Source organism: Peromyscus maniculatus, chromosome 22 (genome assembly GCF_049852395.1).
Source record: "Peromyscus maniculatus bairdii isolate BWxNUB_F1_BW_parent chromosome 22, HU_Pman_BW_mat_3.1, whole genome shotgun sequence".
NCBI lineage: Eukaryota > Metazoa > Chordata > Mammalia > Rodentia > Cricetidae > Peromyscus > Peromyscus maniculatus.
In genome coordinates, this window is record NC_134873.1 from 26,810,852 (window position 1) to 26,837,827 (window position 26,976).

The 26,976-nt window shown below is 45.2% G+C and overlaps 1 protein-coding gene across 2 annotated transcripts in view; it reads left to right on the forward strand.

Moving 5' to 3' along the window:
- The window catches only part of Cyria (CYFIP related Rac1 interactor A), a 116,764-nt gene that overhangs the window by 60,828 nt on the left and 28,960 nt on the right, over positions 1 to 26,976 (forward strand). For both annotated transcript variants that reach the window (XM_076559387.1, XM_006976586.3), the window contains one exon: positions 17,332 to 17,411. In XM_076559387.1, the coding sequence (XP_076415502.1) occupies positions 17,342 to 17,411 (70 nt within the window). In that variant the 5' untranslated portion in view covers positions 17,332 to 17,341. The remainder of the gene's footprint in view (positions 1 to 17,331; positions 17,412 to 26,976) is intronic.

Genomic DNA, 26,976 nt, shown 5'->3' on the forward strand with positions numbered 1-26,976 from the left:
GAAAGAAAGAAAGAAAGAAAGAAAGAAAGAAAGAAAGAAAGAAAGAAAGAAAGAAAGAAAGAAGGAAGTTAGGCTGGGTGTCACAGAAAAGCAGACTGAACAGAGACCCGGAGAGAAGCATTTCAAATAGAAGGACTAGCAAGGGCAAGAGAGAGTTGGTGTGGGGGCGTGAACCTGAACAAACAGAAGGACGCCGGAGTAGCCAAAGCAGAGTAGAGAAACTTCAGCAGGTGAACGGGCTACACAGGATCTTGCTGACCATGACCAAACTCACAGTCCTTGGAGTGAAGTGGTGGGCGCCGAAGGGATTTAAGCTGAGTGCCGGGGTGTAATTTTTAACGCAAGGCTATAGTGGCTAGATGGGCAGCTAGCTGAGTGGTTGGGAATGGGCAAGAAGAGGGCTTGGGGACCCGTGGAGGAAGACACTGTGGATGCTCTGGCAAGGGATGGTGGATTCCAGCTTAGTCTGGAACATTGGTGATGGGGAGAAAGGATTAAACCCAAGACCTGTCTCAAAGCAGAGCTGTGGGATGCGTGGGCATGAATACGGGGGGATGAGAAAGGTCCAAGTCAAGTTGGCAACAGCACTTCATACAGAACATCTGGAAACTCATTCAGGTGCCGTCTACTGAGCTGGGGAATACTGTGGAAGGGCCTGATTTCCAGGGGAGAAATGAAGCCTTTGATTCTGGACTTGTTAAGGTTGAGATCCCTATAAGAAGCTAAGAGTCACCGCTCTGGGTGGTCTTTAGGAGATGGGGACATCATCCATCATCGGCACTTGTCTTTTGATATTTCACTTAGAGTCTTCGTAGATACCAACTGTGAAGAGACGAGAAATTCCCCCATTAACCAGGACAGAACTCAGACTAGCCAGTCCTAACGGAGGTGGCGATCATGGCAATGGTCGCTCATGTGTTTGGCAGCAGCTAAAACCATCTGTTCGCTCACCACTGAGGTGCAGACTGGGGAAGGTTAAGTGAATGTTAAATGCATTGGTTAAGACAACGGGACTAGTAAAAAAGGCTGCTCTGATATTTCATGGGGGCCTTCCTGACTCCAAATATCCCATTCTTGCTGACGAACTCCACTTCAGAAGCCAGATCGCAGCTCAGTTTGCAAAGTCCGACGGAGCGATCTGATCTGTCATCCAGCTTTGCAAAGTTACAACTTACACTGGAAAATTCTATCATTCACCACCAGCGTGAAGTTGAGACTATTCCAAGTAGGGCGTTACCGATGCCAGGTGAGGCAGCGTCTTCAGGGGCATAGACGGTGCTGTCCGTGCCAACACATGAGACACCATGGTGGCTTGTCTGCAGTTAGAAGTAACGGCAGTGTTCGGAGTATCAGGAGTTAAGGTCACTGCCCTGATCAAACAAAAAGGCATGACGAGTAAGCGTTGTATTTCCCCCTTTCTGCTCCTGTATGAATGATGTGGCCATGCCTGTCCTATTGAAAGCAATCCGAGGAAATCCGTTTTCGTCACCCTGACCAACCGTCAGGCATATCTTTTGCCTATGGTCTCAGAGCAGCCAATGAATGGCGTGAACTCCAGTTAGAAAGTATTATTTGATGGGTTATATGACTTGTCCAAAGTTCTGAAGCTAGTACCGGTTGCAATCACAGGGTCCCTGTTCCCCAAAGCTCACGGCCACCCCACTTTTAGAGCGCAAGGCAGCAAGTCTGAGATCTTGAGACTCAATCCTCCAAGAGCTACAGGATCTCAGTATCCTTGGCCTGCAGTTCTAGGCATGGCCAGCAGAGGGACGCATGCGCCGGGTTTCTAGGTCTCCCCGCCTGAAGCCATATTGAATGAGCCAATGTCTGCTGCTTGGGCTCTGTGAGATCTAAACGTCTCCTTGGCAGGAAATCCGCGAGGAGCAGGACGGGGTTGTGCAAACACCCTTACAATGTCCGTTTGTGTGGGAGCACATGGCTTCTCCCATGTCGCCCACAAGGCTCTGTTTTGGGGGAGGATAATGGGCCTCTGTGGACCCCTCCGCCTTGTCATGCAAAGGGAGTGACCTGTGTTTGTCATAAATGGGCTCTTGTATGATTAATAGCCCTGTGAATGAGCCCAGTGCAGCCGTTCAGCGCCCGCCTTCTCCTGGCGGTGGTCTGCGTCGGCTTTCTTCCCTCGGCTGAAGCAGCTGCTGCAGATTTTCGTCCTGAAAAAGAGAATGGCTTGCTCTCACTGCGGCTGCAGTTCTACAGATGCAGGGCAGGGGGCGCACATCGCTAGTGTTTGCTTTGGCGAAGAGCAGGGGCCCAAAGGCAACCCTAGACCCAAAGACCAACGTTCTCTTAATGTGTGTCAGTGCTGAAAGGGAAGTGTTACGGTTTGCTTTTGATGGACAAGGAAAACCCAAGAATCTAAAATAGAATGACACCCCCGAGAGGTTTCCAAAGCTCGTACGGTTTCCAAGAAGTGGACTTCCCTTTGTGTGTGTGTGTGGTGGGGATTGTTGTTTTGTTTTGTTTTGTTTGTGTAGTTTTGGTGTCTGTCCTGGATCTCGCTCTGTAGCCCAGGCTGGCCTCGAACTCACAGAGATCCGCCTGGCTCTGCTGGGATTAAAGGCGTGTACCACTGCCGCCTGGCCTATGGCTTCCCTTTTTTTTTTTTTTTTTTTAAGGCATCTGAGATCACAGGTAGAAATGCCTTCTTCTTCATGCAGCTATAAGTTCAAGTTCCCCATTTTAACATAAATAAGGGAGTCCATTCCTGGGCTCCAGTTTATTTATTGCACATCTTGGAAACATGTCTTTTATACATGTGTACATTTTTACTATAAGGCTCATTTTCCTCAGATTTTCCAAAATAGCCTCCTGGGCTCCCAAAAGGTTCAAGCACTCCCCAAAATGATCTGGGGGGCGGATGCTGATTTTTCCACCCATTCTTAACAATGACTGTTGGGTCTGTTTGTAATCAATGCTGTTGCCTTTATTATTCAGTGGCTGCTTGGCCAGCACTTGTGGCCCATTTCAGAGAATACCAGTGAGGAGCAATTGTCTGTCTGGACCTATGCATGATGCAAGAGTGGGGTGGAGGTGTAGACAGGGTGCTATTGGAATAAGAAGCAGCCCCTTAAAAATGCATGACAACAAAGATTGCTAATTCTGTCTGGGGCTAGGGGAGGGGGGATCTCTGAAGATGCTTTGAGATCTGGTTGTAGGTTAGACCTTCACAGGCACAAGGGGACAGGATGTTCTTGACAAAGGAAGCATGGAGAAACAAGAAACAAGGAGCAGGCAGAATTCTGTGCCAGGTCCATATTCCGATCTGAAATTTGGAAGGAAGCTTTGAACTAATTTTATGGGCCTTCAGGAGACCAGAAAATCTTGGGGCCTCTGTGCTGAAATAGCCATGGTTGGGTCCTGCTGATTCCTGATGCTGCTTGCCTCATGGGGATCTCACTCAGGAAGTAGCCCCAGGTGCCAGACTCAGACCTGCCAACCCTGCTCCATCCCCTTTCTTTCCCAGGCTTGGGTTGCTGTCTACACAGCCTGCTCAGGGCTCAAGCCAGGGCTTTTCCCTTCAGGAGTTAGTTTTGTTTGTGGGCAAGAGTGGTTTCAAAATGAATGAGATGACTCCTTTCAGGGACAAAGACACAGCCTTTCTTGACTCTGACATCTCAAGTGAGATTCCGATGCTATGGGCATTCTGCATTCTGGAAACTAAATGAAGCCCTAATGCTTCTGGGATTTTAGTACATGCAACGGCTTTTGATAGAGTTTTTGATGCTTGTGTGATGTCTGGGATCCCAGGGACTCTTTCCTATAGCACTACCTTTCCCTGTGCTTTGGTTATTTTATGTTTCACTTCCTGATAGAAAACTAGAAACTTCAAGAAGAGGTGTAGGAATGTGTGTGTGTGTGTGTGTGTGTGTGTGTGTGTGTGTGTGTGTGTGTCGGGGGGGTGGGGGGGGGTGAAGATAGCCCAATTAGTAAAGTGTTTGTTTTGCAAGCATGAGAACCTGAGTTTGATCCTCACATCCATCTGAAAAAGCTGGACATGATAGTGTATGCTCGTAATCTCGGTGTGAGGGAGGCAGTCACAGGCGGATTCTGGGGCAGGTTGGCCAGCCAACCTAACCTACGGGGTCATTTAGAGACCCTGTCTCATAAAACAAGGTGGATAGAGCCTGAGAAGTGACATACGGAGCTCTACATCTGTACACACACACACACACACACACACACACACACACATACACACACACTTGTGCACTAATACACAGATACATGCATGCACACAAATATGCTGTTCGCATACATAGACGCAGTGTAAACACACACACACACATACTTGTCCACTCATACTGAGATACACCACACACATGCTGTTCACTCACTCATGGACACACTGCATATGCACATACATACACATACACGCACACTTGTGCACTTGTAAACAGATATACCCCACATATGCACACATACACGTGCTTTCATGCATACATAAACATACTGCATACACATAAGTGTTTGTGCACTTATACGATATACCACATATGTGCACACACACATGCTGTTCACTCATGCATAGACACACTGCATACACATACACACACACACTTGTGCACTCATACACAGATACAGCCCAGACATAAACACACACATATGCTGTTCATCATACATAGACATACTGCATACACACACACACACACACACACACACACACACACACACAGTATAGCTTCCCTTGGATTGAAATGGCAGGGATTTAACTCATCAGCTTTCATTTGCACAGAACATGACATCTTCCGTGATGTGCTCAGGAACCGGTGACTAATCTGAGGAACCTTTGCCCTCTCATGGGGGAGGCCCGGGAAATGGCTCAGCTACTGGAGCTGATAAGAAAACATTGTACAGAGGGAGAGGAGGATCCAGAGCAGGAAGTGGTTTGGAGGGTAGCCGAGAGAGAGTGCCGAGAGAAAGGGATGTGGTGGGTTAGAGACAGTTTCTGGCTGATGTCATCAGGTAGATGCCGGTGCCTTGAATACACTAAACACAAGGGGCTAGGGAACATAGAAAGTGAGTGTATTATTGCCACGCCAGGGGGCTGTGCCTGTGGGAAGTCCACCCAGATGTTGGGCTGTAGCCTGATTTTTCTGCCTCGCCCACAGTCAGGACAAATCTCTGTCACCCGCCAGTCCCACAGCCGCTCAGACCCAACCAAATAAACACAGACACTTATATTGCTTGCAAACCGCATGGCCGTGGCAGGCCTCCTGCCAACTGTCCTTATCTTAAATTAACCATTTCCTTTTATCTTAAATTGATCCATTTCCATACATCTATACCTTGCCATGTGGCTGGTGGATTACTGGCCTCTTCACATGCTGCTGGTCATGGCGGCGGCTGCAGCCTCTCTGGTCATTGCGGCTGCTGCAGCCTCTCTGGTCATTGCGGCGGCTGCAGCCTCTCTGGTCATTGTGGCGGCTGCAGCCTCTCTGGTCATTGCGGCGGCTGCAGCCTCTCTGGTCATTGTGGCGGCTGCAGCATCTCCTTCTGCCTTTCTGTCCTTTTATCCTGCCTAGCCACGGCCGATCAGGTTTTATTTATTAACCAATCAGAGCAACTTGACATACAGACCATCCCCCAGCACAGCCAAGTGCAGACCATCTCAAACACCTGCACTCAGGCCCATGGTCCTAATCATCCTCTATACGGACCTGCTGGGTAACGCCACAAAGAACCTGAGAATGGGCTCCCACAGGACCTACAGAACATCCCACAGCACTTCCCCTTTCTTTTTTTTTTAAAGGAAGGTTTTAACTTTTACACATCTCCAAAGTCAGCTTGGTATATTTGGGAATTTGGGCGTAGCTTCTCTTAACTACTTCCTGCTGGAGGGGGGCGCTGTATTTTATGGGGATGCAAAGAAAATTTTAGGATCATGGAGTAGTCCGTGAGACCGTATCGTCTGAGCCAGTTGCCTTGAAACGATTCTGGATGTTGGATCATCTGGGCCATGGTGTCATCGGAGACCTTTCAGGTGGTCTTGGCTGGTCAAACCTGATGTATCTCAATCTGGAACAAATCCATAGGCTCTGGATTTCTGTAGAGACAAAAGCAAAGTCTCCTTTCCAAAGTAACACATCCTTATATCCAAATTTTAAAGTCAAGATATCTTTAATATATACATATTGGTTTAACTCAACATCTTTTACGATCAAATGTTTTTCTGCAGTTAAAAATCCCAAAGACAATATAATCCAAACTCTCTGTGTGATATCCATCTTTACATGGCTTTTTTAAACTTTCTATTTCTTTATATAACTGTCTATGTTCCTTTTCCTCTCTCTTCCAAGCCCCAGGAACCCGCCAGTAACTCAAACCGGCGGCTGCCGCTCATTTGAGAGAGAGAATTAGGAACTGTGGGGCGTTTACCGACGTCACCGTTCCTGGAGAACTTACCGACGTCACCGCTCCGTGTGTTGAGTTCTGAATCCTCTTTACCACCACGCGAGGATTCTTCTCAGATCACACTTTATTGGAGCGCCTCTTGGTTAAGGGACTTTGTCTTTAGTATTTTTTTTTTTTCATAACACCGGCCTTTATCCCTGTTCATTTGTCCTTTTTCTTTAGTCCCTTTTTTTTTCTTCCCTTTTTTCTTTAACCCTTTTTTTCTTTAGCCCCAAGTTCGGGCGCCAAATGTAGCTTGATTTTTTCGCCTTGCCCACAGTCAGGACAAATCTCTGTCACCCGCCAGTCCCACAGCCGCTCAGACCCAACCAAGTAAACACAGACACTTATATTGCTTTCAAACCGTATGGCCGTGGCAGGCTTCCTGCTAACTGTCCTTATCTTGCTAACTGTGCTTTTATCTTAAATTGATCCATTTCCATACATCTATACCTTGCCATGTGGCTGGTGGCTTACTGGCGTCTTCACATGCTGCTGGTCATGGCAGCGGCTGCAGCCTCTCTGGTCATTGCGGCTGCTGCAGCCTCTCTGGTCATTGCGGCGGCTGCAGCGTCTCCTTCTGCCTTTCTGTCCTTTTATCCTGCCTAGCCACGGCCGATCAGGTTTTATTTATTAACCAATCAGAGCAACTTGACATACAGACCATCCCCCAGCACAGCCAAGTGCAGACCATCTCAAACACCTGCACTCAGGCCTATGGTCCTAATCATCCTCTATACGGACCTGCTGGGTAACGCCACAAAGAACCTGAGAATGGGCTCCCACGGGACCTACAGAACATCCCACAGCACTTCCCCTTTCTTTTTTTTAAAAAAGGAAGGTTTTAACTTTTACACATCTCCAAAGCCAGCTTGGTATATTTGGGAATTTGGGCGTAGCTTCTCTTAACTACTTCCTGCTGGAGGGGGGCGCTGTATCTTATGGGGATGCAAAGAAAATTTTAGGATCATAGAGTAGTCCGTGAGACCGTATCGTCTGAGCCAGTTGCCTTGAAACGATTCTGGATGTTGGATCATCTGGGCCATGGTGTCATCGGAGACCTTTCAGGTGGTCTTGGCTGATCAAACCTGATGTATCTCAATCTGGAAAAAATCCATAGCCTCTGGCTTTCTGTAGAGATAAAAGCAGAGTCTCCTTTCCAAAGTAACACATCCTTATATCCAAATTTTAAAGTCAAGATATCTTTAATATATACATATTGGTTTAACTCAACATCTTTTACGATCAAATGTTTTTCTGCAGTTAAAAATCCCAAAGACAATATAATCCAAACTCTCTGTGTGATATCCATCTTTACATGGCTTATTTTTTATATTACTTTTTACTTTCTCTTTAACGACTTTATTTTTTTAAACTTTCTATTTCTTTATATAACTGTCTATGTTCCTTTTCCTCTCTCTTCCAAGCCCCAGGAACCCGCCAGTAACTCAAACCGGCGGCTGCCACTCATTTGAGAGAGAGAATTAGAAACTGTGGGGCGTTTACCGACGTCACCGTTCCTGGAGAACTTACCGACGTCACCGCTCCGTGTGTTGAGTTCTGAATCCTCTTTACCACCACGCGAGGATTCTTCTCAGATCACACTTTATTGGAGCGCCTCTTGGTTAAGGGACTTTGTCTTTAGTATTTTTTTTTTTTTTCATAACACCGGCCTTTATCCCTGTTCATTTGTCCTTTTTCTTTAGTCCCTTTTTTTTTTTTCTTCCCTTTTTTTTTCTTTAACCCTTTTTTTCTTTAGCCCCAAGTTCGGGCGCCAAATGTAGCCTGAATTTTCCACCTCCCCACAGTCAGGACAAATCTCTGTCACCCGCCAGTCCCACAGCCGCTCAGACCCAACCAAATAAACACAGACACTTATATTGCTTGCAAACCGCATGGCCGTGGCAGGCCTCCTGCCAACTGTCCTTATCTTAAATTAACCATTTCCTTTTATCTTAAATTGATCCATTTCCATACATCTATACCTTGCCATGTGGCTGGTGGATTACTGGCCTCTTCACATGCTGCTGGTCATGGCGGCGGCTGCAGCCTCTCTGGTCATTGCGGCTGCTGCAGCCTCTCTGGTCATTGCGGCGGCTGCAGCCTCTCTGGTCATTGTGGCGGCTGCAGCCTCTCTGGTCATTGCGGCGGCTGCAGCCTCTCTGGTCATTGTGGCGGCTGCAGCATCTCCTTCTGCCTTTCTGTCCTTTTATCCTGCCTAGCCACGGCCGATCAGGTTTTATTTATTAACCAATCAGAGCAACTTGACATACAGACCATCCCCCAGCACAGCCAAGTGCAGACCATCTCAAACACCTGCACTCAGGCCCATGGTCCTAATCATCCTCTATACGGACCTGCTGGGTAACGCCACAAAGAACCTGAGAATGGGCTCCCACAGGACCTACAGAACATCCCACAGCATTGGGCCTATGGCTGAGGACCACAGTTGAGACGACATTGGAGTATGGATGGAAACTGGAGTCAGGGCTATCTCAGCAGAGAGGACAAGGAAGTGTGAAGAAACATTGAGTGGAGGTGTGGATCCTGCAAGAGGACCCTTCCTAGAGATGGGTGAGGATACTGTAGCATCTTTTTGAGAAGGAGTGTAAGCGGAACCCTCCCCTGCCAGAGCCCAGTTGTTACGAGGAGGATGGCCAGCAGTACACATGGTACACACCCCTCTGTACAGCCCCTCTCTCCCAGGAAGGTCCCATCTGTTCTTTGCTGGGAAAGAACTTTGGAAAAGAGTGGATTACCCTCGAGGACTGGTGGTCTATCATCTCATTAACCGACAGTTGGAACAGCCTGGATGGCAGGTAACTTCTGGGTGGCCATTTCATTTTCTAGACTGGAGGTGAAACCATCCAAGGACAGTGGAAACAGCATTCCCAATGCAGCAGAGAGAGCTCAAGGCTTCTCCAAGGCTCAGACCTCTGGGGCTCTGCGCCTCTCATCCACAGTGTCTCTTTCCACATGAGATTCAGTACAGGTGGCCTGGGTGGGCTGACACTCTCGGCTTTCTCCCGTAAGGAGCAAATACTTCAAACTGTTTCCTCACAGCCCTGTTCTGGATTTCATGGGGAGACTGGACAAATATACTCATAGTTTCTCAGTGCCAGGTCAGTCCAGAGCCGGGCCCTACTTTGATTGTTTCCACACTCACTAGAATTTGAAATGCAGGGAGGGGCATGCTGGTTCTCATTCCCTAAAAAAAGCATCTAATTTTGCCCTCATTTCTTGGACATTTTTTTTTTGGCCTGCTGCTGTAATATTGGTGTTTATGGGAGAATTAGCCGTGATGAAGTAAAAGTCTATTTTAGAAAGCTGAACTCAGATATTGAAGGGGCTATTTTAGCCTGCACTTAATTGCTCAGTTCCATTATGGTCTCTTGGTGGGAAATGTGTGTGTGTGTGTGTGTGTGTGTGTGTGTGTGTGTGTGTGTGTGTGCTGTGAATCCTTGTGGGTTGCCTTACAGCTAGACTTCAGGAGCTTGGATTCCCTAGAGGATGTCAAAACCTTCCGAGGGACACCTCGGTATTAACGACCATGAGCACATTCAAGACATTTTCCCATTTGAGCAACATTACTTGTAGTGTTAAAACGTTTTGAAAACACATTTAAGCCATTAACTCATTTTTATGGTCAGATGAAAGTGCCTAATAGACTCAGTTCTGCTTTGTTCCTCCTTCATCTTGGAATGAAATTGTCTGCTGGATTCTTGGCAACTCATTCCGCAGCGGAACTGGAGACCTTATGACTTCATCCACAAGATGGTAAAATTAGTGAAGACTCATCACCCAGCCCAACTAATTTACACTGCTAAGCTGCCTGGCAATTTCAGTTTCCTAGAGTTAACAAGCTAAAATACTTCACTCCATTGATGTAATCCTCCCCACAGAAGTATCTGTGGTGTGTGTGTTTGTGTGTGTGTGTGTGTGTGTGTGTGTGTGTGTGTGTGTGTGTGTGTGTGTGGAGAGAGACCAGAGGACAACCTCACATGCCATGCACCATGTTTTTATAAGACAGAGTCTCTCATTGGCCTCGGCCTGTAGTTCACCAAGGATGCTAGGCCGATTGGCCAGCACTGGTATTACGAATGCATGCCGCCCTGCCCAGATTTTTCTATGTGGGATGGGGCATATAGTTTCAGAGGTTTAGTCCATTCTCATCATAGCAGAAAGTCTGGTGGCATGCAGGCAGACATGGTGCTGGAGAAGGAGCTGAGAGCTCTACATCTGGATCCAGAGGCAGCAGGAAAAGGAGATATACTGGGCCTGGCTTGTGCTTTTGAAACTTCAAAGCCCACCCTTAGTAACACACCTTCCTCCAAGGCCACGCCTCCTAATCCTTCTCAAGTAGTGCCACTCACTGATGACTAACGGCCATTCCTATTCAAACCACCACACAAGGAAAACACTTTACCTGCTGAGCTATTGCCTCAGCCTAAGAAGCATGATTTTGAGGGTTGTTTTTATTTTATTTTATTTTTTTCAACCACCCACTTTGTATCCTATATGGTATAGGCCGAGGCAAAAGGAAGCTGGTCATTTGTCTCACTTGCAATTCTAAAGAGCAAGGGCTAGCATTTACTGCAAGAATTCTAGCCTGGTGAGGATGTTTCTGCGAGGATAGGGACTTCCTTTTCTTTGACTGCTGAAGGCCCCGAGAGGGAGTTGACTTAAGCTGACAATGGGCAGATTCTCAGGAGATGAGACACACACATTAATGGGAAGGTGCACCAGTTAGGCCAAGTATGACCGCCCCCCCCCCCCAGGGAGGGTCAGGTGACTGATGCTTAAGCACCTGCTTTATAGGGAGAGCAGAAAGTGGGAGGTGTCATATACTTTGGTAGGAAAAACAAAGAGATTTTCAGGGGAAGACAAATGGTTCAAAGAATAGACAATAGGTGGAATGACATACCTGGCTGTGGAGGGTGACATCAGTTCTGGTCTTCCCTCCTGCAAGTTAATCTTTTGGAGAGCACGGCCTGTAGCAGAAAAGGGAAGCTTGGTGAAGTCCCCTTCTGTGCCACAGGAGGGAGAGGGCAGGAGGAGGAAGTGGGAAGAGCGATGGAGAGACCTTGATCCTCCCCTGGTTCAGAGCAGGCAGCAGGCCAGACGCTGTGTTCAGAGGCCGGCTTGTAGACCCCAGCAAAATCAGATTCCAGTATTATCATCAAGTCAGACTCAAGGTGATTGGGTAACAGTGTAGCCAAAGGCACTGTCCTGAGAAATAAGAGGCCAGATCCTACTTGGAGCTTTTCCTCAGTCCTGGGCAAGTCACTCTGTGTGTGAGCAATTCCCGGATGTCCACATTTTATAAGCCAGTAAAACTTCAAGGTACACTCTGGGGAGGGAATATACAACAGTCACCTTCAGTCTGTAACATAAATCAGAACAGAAATATAGACGTGTGCGGTTAGTGTTAGCTCTCTGAAAAGCTGCTGCTGTAGCCTTGGCTTTTCTCATTTACTTTTGGGGAACCGATGCTTGGGAACCCCTGGGCAGAGTGTTGACTGTCTGCCAGCCTCCCCGCTCTTAAGTGCCAGGAATGCAATGAGGTGTGATAACAGCAGCTCTGCCCCAGAACTCCTCATGCATGCTCAGAGAGACCCACAAGAAAGCGTGCGATTATGATCCAGAGCTGAGTCACAGGCTGCACACAGCTTGGGAAGGGAGCAAAATGGAGCACCTTGCTCAGTGGCATAGGGTTTGTTTGTTTTTATGTTGCAATGAGGTGAAAAATCAGAATGATTTGCGGTTCTTTTCCAAGAACCCAGGCTCTCACACCCATTCCTTCTCTTTCACAACCTCTTGAGTGCAATTAGTGCTGCCCATGTATGCATGGGTGTAGGACCATGCACAAGAATACGGTCAGTCTGTAGAAGCCACACTGCTAAAGAAGATACTTCTCAGATTGGAGAGATGGCTCAGCGGTTAAGAGCACTGGCTGCTCTTCCGAAGGTCCTGAGTTCAATTCCCAGCAACCACATGGTGGCTCACAACCATCTGTAATGAGATCGGATGCCCTCTTCTGGCCTTCAGGCAAACATGCAGGCAGAACACTGTATTTATTTATTTATTTATTTATTTATTTATTTATTTATTTATTTATTTATTCAATAAATCTTTAAAAAAAAAAAAGAAAGAAAAAAGAAGAAGAAACTATCTCTCCTCCTGGAATCCATCAGCTGTCAATAGCTCTTAAGTTGAGGGTGGTGGTGGTGAAGGTTAGTGTGAATTAGGATCATAATGGCTTCAAGCTCTTGTGTTGGTTGTGGAAGTTAAACAGGACAAGTCATGAAATGTTATCACCACCTGCTGTCCTGGAACTCACTCTGTAGACCAGACTGGCTTCAAACTCATAGAGATTCCCCTGCCTCTGCCTCCCGAGTGCTAGGATTAAAGGTGTGCATGACCACCACCCGGCTTGGACATAGCTTTTTAAAAATAAGACTTGATTGGTTTTAGACTTGGTTGCATTTAGCTTTATATTCTGAAAAGACAGCTAATGCTGGCATTTAAACTTTTTCTTCCAAACCAAAGTAAAATTCCAAGAGGGGGGGAGGGAGAAGGAGAGGGAGGGAGGGAGAGAGGGAAAGGGAAGAAGAGGGAGGGAGGGAGGGAGGGAGGGAGGGAGGGAGAGAGAGAGAGAGAGAGAGAGAGAGAGAGAGAATGAATTAATTTTCTCCCTTTTTTTGAAACTGGAAATGTTAGCAGTGAATAATTTCATTTGGAATGCTGTAGATTTTCTACTGGGTGATAATAGAGCCAGTTCTATAAATGTCAGTTGAACTGAGAGGCCCAGAGAGTGACAATATATATAAAAATGTGATTTGTATATCCAAAAGTGCCACCCCTTAAAGATGGCTGCTTCCCATGTCAAGAACATGCAGGTTGTCATCACAGACGCCAGCATGACCTGAGAAACACCCTTTGTCTTCACTGTTTGGAGGGATCTTGGGCAGTTACTCCCCTTGCATACCTTCTACTTCCTAACTCCCAGTATCCCCCAGATGGAAGAACTCTCGCTTCCACCCATATTCCCCAGCTCCCTCTGTGAGTGGCAGCTTCCTTCTTGAGCGAAGCAGACTTGCCCAGGAGATGGTGCCCCATGTGCTTCATCTCTTCTCTGAATGGCAGAAGAGCATACGCTTCCTCTACATGCCACAAAGCCTTTGGTAACTAATAGAACCTGTAGAGTCTCTCCATAGAAAAAGGACCGTATGTCTACAGTAATGTCATACCCTTCATACACTTTCAGAAAAAGGACCGTATGCCTGCAGTAATACCATACCCTTCATACACTTTCAGAAGACTATAGATTTTCTGATGTCCCCACACAGGGACCCCTAGAGTGTCTAATGTGATACTTTGTCTCTGGTGGAGAAAAGAGCTTTACGTTTACATTCTAAGACTTTCAAAGTCAAGTGTGAGTCCATTGGCCAGCTATGCATTTTGAACACCCTCTTCTGCTGTCAATGTGAACATAAACATAACATCTTGAAAGTGGGTTTGAACAAATAAAGTGTGAAAAGGCTTCCAGACACACAGTAGGTGCTCCGTAAAGTGTTGATATTCTTCATACGTGCCAGGTACATACTATTATTTCCACATATTGGTGGATAATCAATGAACATCTTTGAATGCTTACCATATGCCAGGATATGTTTATGTACATTCAGCTAGATTAAACTCCTAACCAGATGCTAGGCTGCAAGTAGGCTGTGTATCACTGACCACTGAGATCATGGCTTCCCTCATGCCATTCCCCACCTGCACCTGTCCTGTGTACGAGGATGCTCAACATAGTTCTTGAAGGGCATTTGTGAACAGTGGCATGTTTTCTATGAAGCCAACGAGCAAGAACAAGTTGCTGCCACATTGTTCCCAGGTGACATTATTTTAAGGAAGAAGGTTCCTTGGGGGCTCCAAGCACCTTCTGTATGGCTGTAGTCTCTGCGACATAAACTCCTGCAGCTGGGGAGGAATGACGAGCAGCTGAAAATCCTTAAAACAGGAGCGAGTCATAGAGGGGGGTGGGCAGCCCTGAAGTCACTGAATAGGATGTGCAAGCCAGATTTCCCAGCTCTGCAGAGTACACCCCTGGACTGCCACAGCAGGCAGATCTGCCGCCCATATGTTGGCTCTGCCATGGGAACTGTGACTCAGTATATCCTCAGATATCCTCTTTGAAGCAGCTACTCTGAGCCAGAGGGGAGTTTTTCTTGTCTTCACTTGCTCTTAACCATGATGTCTATATTTACCCACTGTGATCTTCATTTTTTCCCCCTGAATACTGAATCCTGAAAGGGACTATTTTTACCTCTTGCTCTTTGATTCTGCAAAAGCTCAGATGCAAAATGTCTTCCTTAGCTGCTGGCCCCATGGCCTCCACTCTGTGTCCTGCTTGCGACCAGCCTTTCGTGTTCTCTTTGCTCCAACTTAATTACATCAGTATCTGCATCCTCCAGTAGAGTGTGAAAATGTTATTCTTTTATTGGATGACATAAAGTATGTCTAATCTAAAGTATTAATCTATCTTAATTAAGCTGTCTCCTTAGTACTGTGGTGCATAGCAGTGTGTACCTGTAGGAGCTGTTTGAACAGGTTGGAGAGTCCCTGCCACGAAGGATTTAGGTGAGGGGCCTATCTAAGTGGAGTTCAGAGTTCAATTTAAAAAGTACCGGAGTGGGCTGGGGATGTAGCTCAGAGAGAGCATAGTCATGGTGGTCCTGGGTTTGATTCTGAATGTGCATAATAGATAGATAGATGGATGGATGGACAGACGGATGGACAGACAGATAGATGGATGGATGGATAGATAAATGGAAGATAGATAGATAGATAGATAGATAAATAAATAGATAATAGGTGATAGATAGATAGGTAGATAGATAGACAGATAGATGGCTCTGTTTGATGACCATCTTTGTGCTGTGCTCATTCACTTGGTAGACTTCCCTAAATGAGAATAAAATCTTCTGCATCTTTCTGACCTTGGAAAAAAAGTAGCAAGTATTACACCTTTTTCTTATGAAAACAATGAGGTGAAATATGTCTACAGGAATTTAGGGATCTTGCATTGGGTTTGAAAGACACGCTTCCAAGGTTCCATAGGAACAGAATTAATCCCTAATAGTGCACCATGTCCCTGAGTCGTTGTTCCAGATGTACCTGGGTTAAAAGCCCACACATCTAGAATCCCAAATGTTCCAGGTAACTGAGCATGGCTGATAATAGAATCGTGTTCCAAAATATTTAATGTAGTTGGCCAACCATCTCAAATAACCTTATGAAGAGTTAACATTCTACAGGTAACATTTGGAGATATCTTTGCATTTCTTTGTTTGGGGCTTTTACAAATTTCAAAGCCTTGGCATATTTGCCATGTAGGGATTCTGGCGGGACAGTCATTTATAAAACAAGTTTAGAAGGAAGTGAATCTGAGACACACTCTTAGCAGCAAAATAGGGAAGTTAAGAATATTTAACTTCCATTAAGTTGTTAGGTATGAATGCCAGCCTACTATTAAATGAATCATCTTCCCCTAAGAAGTGCTTCCAGCTCAGAACTGGAATTGCTCGTTAAAATGAGTTCTAATGGTGAGGGTGCCAGAACCTGCCAACCCTGGTAATCAGATTGGTGACTACCCCAACTGTCATCACACAGCCTTCATCCAGTGACTGATGGAAGCAGATGCAGAGGTCCACAGCCAAGCACCAGGCTGAGCTCCGGGAGCCCAGTCAGGGGGATTATTTGAACAGGGGCGGTCATGATGGACACACACACACACACACACACACACACACACACACACACACACACACACTCACTCATATGTAGAAGTCAGATGGCACAGTAGCAGATGGAATTGGAGTGGGTTTCAGCCATCCACTGTGTAGGATCCGGGAATTGAACTCAGGTTGTCATGCTTAGAGCAGCAAGTACCTTTACCTGCCCCAACCATCTCACCAGCCCAAGGCTTTACATTTTTGTATTTTATGTAGTAGTGTTTTATCATGGAAACATCAATGGATGAGATCCTGTAACTAGACTAGGAGTTACAGTTTGAGAAAATCTTGCCTCTTAGGAGCGTCAAGAGAGTCCCTGGACCTGAAATCTGTTTCTTGAACTTTCTCTCACAAACTTTAGGAAATTTATGCTGGGCGTGCAGGCATACACCTGGAGCCTCAATACTTGGGAGACTAAGGTGGTAGGATTGTGAGTTCAAGGCCAGTATGGATGACACAGCAAGACCCTGGAACTCCAGGCTACCCAGCAAGTCTGAGAGAGATGGTGGGAGGGAGGAGGAAGAGGGAGGGAAGGAAGGAAGGAAGGAAGGAAGGAAGGAAGGAAGGAAGGAAGGAAGGAAGGAAGGAAGGAAGGAAGGAAGGAAGGAAGGAAGGAAGGGAAGAAAAATTAAAAAAAAATACAAGAGAGAAGATAAAGGAGAAATCCCAGCTATTCATGGCGGATATCTTAATGACACCCTGTCTGTCATACTTCTCCAGTGATATGAGTTATTCTACATCAGCAGGAAACAAAGCGAGGCAGAGGTGTCAGCTGTGTGGTTTCAGGGCCTTTAAAAGGGAGAGGGAAACATTGCATAGAAATAGTCAAAAAGTTGTTACTATTTTATTATTATGTGAATGAGATGCAGGGGGCAAGTGTGTTCTTCAGAGGCCCGTGACACACCCACCCACCACGGCCGTGCTTTGGGGAGCCCCACCTCAGGGTTCCTTAGCTCCCAGCAGCTCAGGGATAAACTGTGAGGCGACGATAGTTCCGAAGGGTCATCTCCAGGTGATGGAGCTGCTCTCCCCTTGGTCCTGAGGATGTGAAGGTAGAGCTGGATGCACAGGAGTCAGCTTTTCGTGTCCCTGATGGCTTTTGCTTTTGTGTTGTCTTTTCTAGGTTTGCTGGCATGGGAAACTTGCTCAAAGTCCTGACCCGGGAAATTGAGAATTATCCGCACTTTTTCCTGGATTTTGAAAGTAAGTTCTGAGCACAGTAATACAGCAATGGAAACTTCGCACTTGCTCGGTGGGCCTTGTTCGTAGGGAAGTTATAGAGATTTTTGTATGAGATGCAGACCAAATCCAAATGGCACCATGCACTTCTTTCTGATATTGTTTCTAAGCTGTTTTCCTCCACCCTGTCTTTATGATTTTTAGAAGCCCAAAGAAAGGTTTAATTTAATTACTCCATGGTTTTCTTTGATATAAGGATTAGCTTTGGTATTATTTTTTTTTAAGATTTATTTATTTATTATGTATACAGTGTTCTGTCTGCACATATCCCTGCAGGCCAGAAGAGGGCACCAGATCTCAATACAGATGGTTGTGAGCCACCATGTGGTTGCTGGGAATTGAACTCAGGACCTTTGGAAGAGCAAGCAGTGCTCTTAGCCTCTGAACCATCTCTCCAGCCCGTGCTTTGGTATTATATACATAAAACTTTACCATAAATCTTCCCTAATATTTTTTTTATTTTATGTGAATAACATTTTTTCATTTATTTTACATACCTACAGCAGTTTCTCCTCCCTCCTCACCTCCTTCCCACCCCCCATATTTCCCAACTACCCCTCTCCCCTTTCACTTCTCCTCCATCTCCATTCAGAAAGGGGCAGTAGGCCTCCCATGGGCTTGAACAAAGCATCAAATTGAGGCAGGACCGAGCTCCTCCCCTTGTGTCAAGACTGGGCAAGGTAATCCAGCATGGGGAACAGGTTCCCCAAAGCCAACTAAGCACCAGGGACAGGTCCTGATCTCACCGCTAGAAGCCTTACAAAGAAACCAAGCTACACAACTGTCACTCACATGCAGAGGGCCTAGGTTGGTCCCATGCAGTTAGGATCTCTGACTGTTGATGCCGAGTCCATGAGCTCCCACAAGCTCAGGCCAGTTGTCTCTGTCATGATCCCCTGCCTCATACAATCCCTCCTCCCTCTCTTCAGCAAGACTCCCAGAACTCAGCCCAGTACTTGGCTGTGGATCTCTGCATCTGCTTCCATCAGTTACTGGAAGGAGTATCTCTGATGACAATTAGGGTAGTCACCAATCTGATTGCAGTAGATGGCCAGCCAGTTCAGGCACCCTTCCCACTATTGCCAAGAGTCTTAGCTGGGGTCATCCTTGTGGATTTCTGGGGGGTTCCCTGGCACCAGGTTTCTCCCTAACCCCCAAATGCACCCCCCATCAAGACATCTCTTTTGTTACCCTCCCCTTACATGTCCTACCTCCAACCCCACACACCCAGCCTGCCCATCCCACTCCCTCAAGTTCCCATCCCCTCCATCTCTCCACCCCTGCCCCCAGTTTACCCAAGAGATCTCTTCTAGTTCCCCTTCCCACGGAAATCCATGCATCCCACTTTGGTTCCTCCATGTTATCTAGCCGCTCTGGGGCTATGGACTATAGGTTTGTTATCCTATACTTTACTCCTAATATCCATTTATGAGTGAGTATATACCATGTTTGTCTTTCTAGGTCTGGGTTACCTCACTCAAAATGATTTTTTTCTAGTTCCATCCATTTTCCTACAAATATCATGAGGTCATTTGTTTTTTTTACAGCTGAGTAATACTCCATTGTATAAATGTACGACATTTTCCTTATCCATTCTTTGGTTGAGGAGGATCTAGGTTGTTTTCCAGGTTCTAGGTATTATGAATAATGCTGCTGTGAACATAGTTGAGCAAGTGTCCTTGTGCTATGATTGAGCATCCTTTGGGTAAACATCGTTCTTGAGGTAGATTGATTCCCATTTTTCTGAGAAACCACCATATTGATTTCCAAAGTGGCTGTACAAGTTTGCACTCCCACCAGCAGTGGAGGAGTGTTCTCCTTACCCCACATCCTCTCCAACATAAGCTGTCATCAGTGTTTTTCATGTTAGCCATTCTGACAGGTGTAAGATGGTATCTCAGAGTCATTTTGATTTGCATTTCTTTAATGACTAAGGATGTTGAACAATTCCTTAAATGTCTTTCAGCCATTTGAGATTCTTCTGTTGAGAATTCTCTATTTAGATCTGCACCCCATTTTTTAATTGGATTCTTTGGTATTTTGATGTCTAGTTTGAGTTCTTTATATGTTTTAGAAACCAGCCCTCTGTCAGAAGTGGGGTTGGTGAAAAGCTTTTCCCATCCTGTAAGCTGCCATTTTGTCTTATTGACCTTGTCCTTTGCCTTACAGAAGCTTTTCAGTTTCAAGAGGTCCCATTTATTAATTGTTGATTCAAGGTCTGTGCTACTGTTGTTATATTCAGGAAGTCGTCTCCTGTGCCAATGCATTCCAAGGCTACTTCCTACTTTCTCTTCTATCAGATTCAGTATAACTGGATTGATGTTGAAGTCTTTGATCCACATGGACATGAGTTTTATGCAGGGTGATAAATATGGAACTATTTGCATTCTTCTAGATGTTGACATCCAGTTATGCCAGCACCATTTGTTGAAAATGCATTTTTCCCCCATTGTATAATTTTGGCTTCTTTGTGAAAAATCAGGTGTTCACATATGTGTGGATTTATGTCAGGGTCTTTGATTCAATTCCATTGATTCATGTGTCTGTTTTTATGCCAATACCAAGCTGTTTTTATTATTATAGCTCTATAGTAGAGCTTAAAGTCAGGGATGGTGATACCTCTGGAAGTTCCTTTATCGTATAGGATTGTTTTAGCTATTCTGACTTTTCTGTTTTTCCATATGAGGTTGAGTATTGTTCTCTCAAGGTCTGTGAAGAATTGTGTTGGGATTTTGATGGTGATTACATTGAATCTGTAGGTTGCTTTTGGTAAGATTTCCATTTTTACTATGTTAATCCTACCTATCCATGAGCATGGTAGATCTTTCCACTTTATGATATTTTCTTCAATTTCTTTCTTGTAGACTTAAAGTTCTTGTCATACAAGTCTTTCACTTGTTTAGTTAGAGTTATTCCAAGATATTTCATATTATTTATGGCTATTATAAAGGGTTTTGTTTCTCTGATTTCTTTCTCAGCTTGTTTATCATTTCTATATAGGAGGGCTACTGATTTTTTTTTTAGTTAATCTTGAATCCTGCCACATTACTGAAGATGTTTATCAGCTGTAGGAGTTCCCTGTTAGAATTTTTGGGGTCACTTATGCATACTATCATATTATCTACAAATAGCAAAAGTTTAACTTCTTCCTTTCCAATTTGTATCCCCTTGATCTCCTTTTGTTGTCTTATTGCTCTAGCAAGAACTTCGAGTACTATATTGAATAGATATAGAGTGGAAAGCCTTGTCTTGTTCCTGATTTTAGTGGAATTGCCTTGAGTTTCTCTCCTTTTAATTTGATGTTGGCTGTCGGCTTGGTGTATATTGCTTTTTGTTATGTTTAGGTATGTTCCTTGATATTTCTAAGACCTTTATTATGAAGGGGTGTTGGATTTTGTCAAAGGCTTTTTCAGCATCTAACGAGATGATCATGTGTATTTTTTTTTCAGTTTGTTCATATGGTAGATTACATTGACAGATTTTCATATGTTGAACCATCCCTACATCTGTGGGATGAAGCCTACTTGCTCATGGTGGGTGTTTTTTGTTTTTGTTTTTAATGTGTTCTTGGATTTGGTTTGCCAATATTGAATATGTTTGCATCAATGTTCATGAGGGAGAGTAGTGTGCATGTAATTCTTTCTTTGTTGCATCTTTGTGTGGTTCGAGTATCAAGATAACTGTAGCCTCATAAAAAGAATTTGGCAATGTTCCTTCTGTTTCTATTATGTGGAACAATTTGAGGAGTGTTGGTATTAATGACTGTTTCTACTTCCTTAGGGGTAATAGGTCTATTTAAATTGTTTATCTGGTCTTGATTTAATTTTGGTATGTGGTACCTATCAAGAAAACTGTCCATTTCTTTTATATTTTTCTTGGCAAGGGACAAGAAAATAATCTTGTATAAACTAAAGAGACTGAGGAATATTAACCGCCCCCTGCTTTAAAAAAAAAAAAAAAAAAAATTTAGCTGCATCTTGAGCCTGGATAGAAAAAACAAACTTCTCTATGTCTACACAAGCAGTTCCATTTCTACACAAAAGTTTCATTTCTACTCAAAATAGTTCACGAGTCACCACAATTAATAAAACATATATGCATACACAAAACAATTCATAAGTCATCACAGTTAATAAAGTCTATATGCGCAAGTGAATTCAACCTTGCTCCCTTTCTGCAGTCTCAAAAGTTCAAAAAGTCAGTTCTGATACCAGTCTTCATGTTCCACTGATAGCCCAAGATCAGGGCCTGGCTAGTCAGCTGCCCTGAAGTCTTCATATAGCTGTCCAAGTCATAAGTGAACAGCTCCACATATGAGGAGTCCCCTTACCAAAACTTCTTACAGTTCCCCTTGCATTGAACCCAGTTCAAACCAGCGTCTCTGAAGCCCCACTCTGAGCTACAGAGGCATTTTCAGTTAGCCTTCCCCTAGGCCATTTGATCTAGAGCAAAAGCTGTCAACTGGTTGAAGAGCACCTCTTTGTACAGCCAGCACGAACCAACAGCAAACAAACTGCCCCTTTTGCTGCTGGCTCCGTTCAGCTTCCCCAGTCCTGGACTGCCTGTGCCTCCTGTCACTGGCATGCCCACACAGGTTTCATTGCGATGAGCTATGGCTCTCATTCAGCAACACTGGGTAAACCCAGCCTTGGACAGTCATGGCTGCTGCACCCCCACCTGCTCTGCCGGGGCAGCACAGCCAAAAGCCATCCCAGGGCAACTCCATGGCTCAGCCTCAGCCTGCTGCCGGGAGCTCAGGTTGGCCTAGCTTCCTGCCTCTCTGCCGTTCAGCCTGGAGCACAGCTCTGCCTCACCTCAGAAGTTCTCGATTTGCTGTTCCACACAAGGGCCTTGTCTCAGCTGCTCATCCAGCTGCTGCTTCTCTGCCCCAGGGCAGCAGCCTCTCTGCAGGGCGTTAGATGTTCTCTGCTGGGCTCTGGCTGCCAGGGACTCCAGCTCTTGGTGACAGACATGCCCTAGCCGCTTGGGTCTAAAGTTTCTGCTGCTGCTCTCCAAGCCACACATTCAGGCTCTACCTTGCATACTCCATGCTCTACCCTGCATATTCCATGCTCTACCCTGCACATTCCAGGCTCTACCCTGCATACCACAAGCTCTATACCCTGCAAACTCCAGGCTCACCAGCCAGGAAGCTTCTGGGTGATTGTTTTGTCTCTGCCTCCTATCTCATTTCAGGAGTGCTGGGTTTACAGATGCTGGCTACCCACTGAGCCATCTCCCCTGTTCCCCTTTTGTTTTAAACTATAACAGTAGCTGGAACACAGCTGGATATCTCTTTTGTATCCACATCCACTGCCCTCTTGAACTTGCTTGAAACTTTAATTTGTCAAGTACTTATCTATATGGAAGAAAATGGTCAGGATGTCTTCACGTATAGGCTGAATTTCCTAGCAGTTTTGTTAATTAAATGCTAGAAGACCTTTCCAAGTTGTAGGGTGAAAGCTCTCTAAGGTGTTGTGTGACGTCTCTGATAGACTTAAAACAGCTGCTCGAAAAGGAAAAGTGCCTCCAGAACTCATGAATTCTGGTAGCGAAACTCTTCATTGCACTCCCTGAAAGATCCTTCCCTTCAGATCTAACCCAGTCCCTCCCCGCTGGTATGGTTTGGCTTGGCTTGGCGTGGTTATGATTTCATTTCCATTTGGTTTGATAAGGATTTCAGCTAGGAGCTCAAGATGAATTTACCTGTGATTCTTCTAGAGTCTGTCTGTCTGTCTGTACACCTGTGTTCATATATTATTGTTAAAGTAAGATCCGTCAATAGCCTTAAATAAGTTGTCTGTAATCCTAATCATTCTCACTTTGTACTTTAACTTTAATCGTAAGTTCCTTTTTTTTTTTTTTTTTTTTTTTGGTTTTTCGAGACAGGGTTTCTCTGTGTAGTTTTGGCGCCTTTCCTGGAACTCACTCTGTAGACCAGGCTGGCCTCGAACTCACAGAGATCCGCCTGCCTCTGCCTCCCGAGTGCTGGGATCAAAGGCGTGCGCCACCACCGCCCAGCTCCCTTCCATTTTTGTAGCACACCTTTTGCATGATTACATTCAATATATACAGTAGTTAAGAATAATGTTAAAGTCTCCATTCATTCACAGTTTCCAAACACCTAGGAACCCAGAGTGATCCAATGTCCACTCTTGCTGGGAAGCCCTACATGCCACATGAGTCTGCTCTGACTCCCACCTACCTGCCAGAATTCGGTGGCCCCCAGAGCTGATCTAATTGTCTTGATTTCTTGGCTTTCCACGATGCCCCTGCCGTGAATGTTGAGTCCCTTGTCAGGGTTAATCTTCAGAATCTGGAAACTGTACAAATAAAGCTTGAAAGGATTTAAAACAATGGTTTCCTACTGGTCCTCCCTGGGGCTCTGAGGTTTGCCTTGGAAAGCCCCTCCCTCCTGCTTGGCAGCTGGCAAAATGGCCCTAGAAAGGGCTTGGTTCCTCTTCTCTATGGTCATTGCACTCTAATCGGCTCAGTCGTGTGTTTCGGGCATTGTTTCACTGTTCAGTGAAAGGTCCTGTGGCTAAATGGTAAGAGGAGAGAGATTGGAGTTTGATATCCACGATACAAAACCTCCCTTTACAGATATTATAATTTCTCCAAGACAAGAAAGTGAGCACCAGATTACCACATCTGATGGCTTCCTATTAGGGTTGTAACTGTAATCTATATACTATATAAGTCTATATAAACTAGAACTATAAAGGAAATACAAATGTAGAAAAATGTACACAATTCTGCTTTGAGAAAATAAAAAGAAACCCCTTTCATATTCTCCAGAAGGTTAGTTTTACGCTAGGAGGGAACTAACTGAGCTGAAGTCACACAGGGAGGTAAGATGGGGACATGGATCCCTCTGTCATCTTCTACCTTGTTGTCCCCAAATGCTCATCCCAGCAGCCAGCAGCTTCTTTGAAGTACCCTGCCGTCATTCTATTCCTGACTAGGAAAAACATGTTTTATTCCTCTCCAAACTAAACATATGTCATGAGAACAAACAAAACAACAACAAAAACATTCTTTTTATCCTAAATATCTCTGCCCTCCCCCGCAACAGGCATGCTTTCTCTGTGTAGGACTGGCTGTCCTAGAACATGCTCTGTAGACCAGGCTGGCCTCGAACTCTGAGCTCTTCCTGCCTCTGCCTCCCAGAGTGCTGAGATTAAAGGCATATGACACCACCACCCATGTCTTAAAAATAGTATTTCTGAAGGAGGTTTTCAAGAAAGACCAATGGTAAGAGAGGTGGAAAAGGTGGACTTTAGGAAGATTTTCCCTTGAATCTGTGGGTTGCAGTTTAGTCAAGAAAGGGTCTGTTGAGCATGATATGACTTCCACATCAGCCACACACCGGCAGGATTTGGAGCTAAAGGAGAATGGCCTAATGGAAAAGTCACAGGCTGAAGTGGAGAGCCAGATAGACATTTACTTGAAGACAAACTAGGGAACTTGAGAAAGGCATACCGTGCCACCAGGGGACAGAAGGGAACAGAACTCACATCTAGGTTCTGGAAAGGGAGGGCCACAGAAAGACTAGGACAACGCATATTGCAACAGGTGGTGTTTTAATGGGCTGTAAAGAATGACTAGTTTTTCTGCCAGCCCAGATGGGGTGCAGAGTTTTCCAACAGATGGAAATAGTGTGATTAAAGGCATAGAGATTAGAATAGAAAGGACATGTTTGAAGAACAACAAGAAGTCCAATGTAGACAGAGTACTATAAGTCTATTGGGAAAACGGGGAGGAGGGGCTTGAACGGAAGGCTGGTTTGGTTAGATGATGCTAAGTACACTTGCCAAGCTTAAGGCTGGAGGCTCATCCTTGGAGCTCACATCCAGACAGAAGAGCTCAAATTCCTTGGGTAAATGGGAACTGAGCAGATGAGAACTTCAGGCACCCCACTGGAAAGGGCTTCAGTGGGTAAGGGGTCCTGGATAGATGCCACAGATCTTTAACTGATGCATCCAGTGACCTGTCATTGTGTTCAGTACCAGGCAAGCCATAGCAAGCAACCTTGTGAGTTTTGAGTAATAGTCTCCAAGACAGAAGGGTACCCTACTAAGTTGAGATTCCTGGGGGCAGAGCCTGAGCCCTACTGAGTATTGTGACCAAGCACCTAGCCTTATGTTGAGCCAGGGATTTGGGTACCGCATGAGCATCGGGGGTAGATGATGATCTTGTAAAGGAAGAACCAGGCAAGCCAAATCTAGGCAGTGAAGGGAACATAGGGAGTCCAGATACCGTACAGTGGTCAAGGAAGAGAACAAGGAAATGGGGGATGATCATTGAGCATTCAGGTGTCACCAGTCACCCTGGGAAAGAATCTTTTTTTCTATCCAGAGGCTGGGTGGTGAAGAGTTAAGGGGTGAGGGATGGAGAGAGGGAGGAAGGCTGAGCAGCATAGTAACAGCTTAAATGAATTTAGCACGTCTTCTTTCAGTGTTGAATATTCTTTTTGAAGTCAGTGATGGGATATAATTGAACTGGGTCAAATAGATATAATTAAGCTGGGTCAAAACATAATACAAAATTAGATACATCTGTCCTTGGGTTCCTCAGTGGCAAAGATCTGATTTAAATTCCTGTTGACCTTTTCAGTGAGTTCTACAATTTATGCTCCTATTTTCCCACAGACCTTTGACATCTTTCTTTTTCCATTGCATCTTTTATCCCTTCACTCTTTTTTTCTTTGTCTCCCCTGTCTCCTTACTAGACCACACTTTCCTCTTTGAAGGCCAGGAAGTAGGGGGTGTGGTGGAGAAGATTAATGAATGTCATTTCAGTGAGTGATGGTTTGAAGGACATTGTACAAGTATGGCTGAAACCCTATGGCAGGTTGCTCTTCCGAGCCTCCATGATGGCCCTAAGGTGGGCAGCAGGCAGCAGCCTTCCACACAAGGAGCTGCTTTGATTCTCAGACTGGAGTGATCAGAAACATCTGATGAACTCTCTTTTAAATAGGGAGCTAAGCCTCACCCCCAAAATCTGACTCGGTGGTCTAGTCCATAAGGATCTGGCTATCCCCACCTTTCTGGTTACTTCCGGTGCTCAGCCGGTTTAGTGACAATCTTTAACTGATGCACCAGTGGCTCGCCATTGTGTTCAGTACCAGGCAAGCCATAGCAAGCAACTTTGCAAGTTTCTACTGTCTCCAAGACGGTAGAAGTTCAAGTAGCTTAGTGAGGGTATGGTGGTCACATGACTGTGATCTCAGAACTCAGAAACTGAAAGGAGGAGGCAAATCAAGACTTTATAGTAAGCTTATTGACAGCTGAAGTTACAAAGTAGCACCCTCTCTCTCTGTTTTTTTTTCTTTCTCTTTCACACACACTCACACAGGCATGCCCATACACATGCACGCACACAACAAATAATAATAAATATCTTGAAGTATTCAAAAGCACCTCACTTGGGAGGAAGTTTTTGTCTACTAGTAAACAGTTTGCCCTATCAAAGATGGCTGTGAGATCTGAGCAGACATTTCTCCACCAAAAGTCAAGTATCCGTGGGA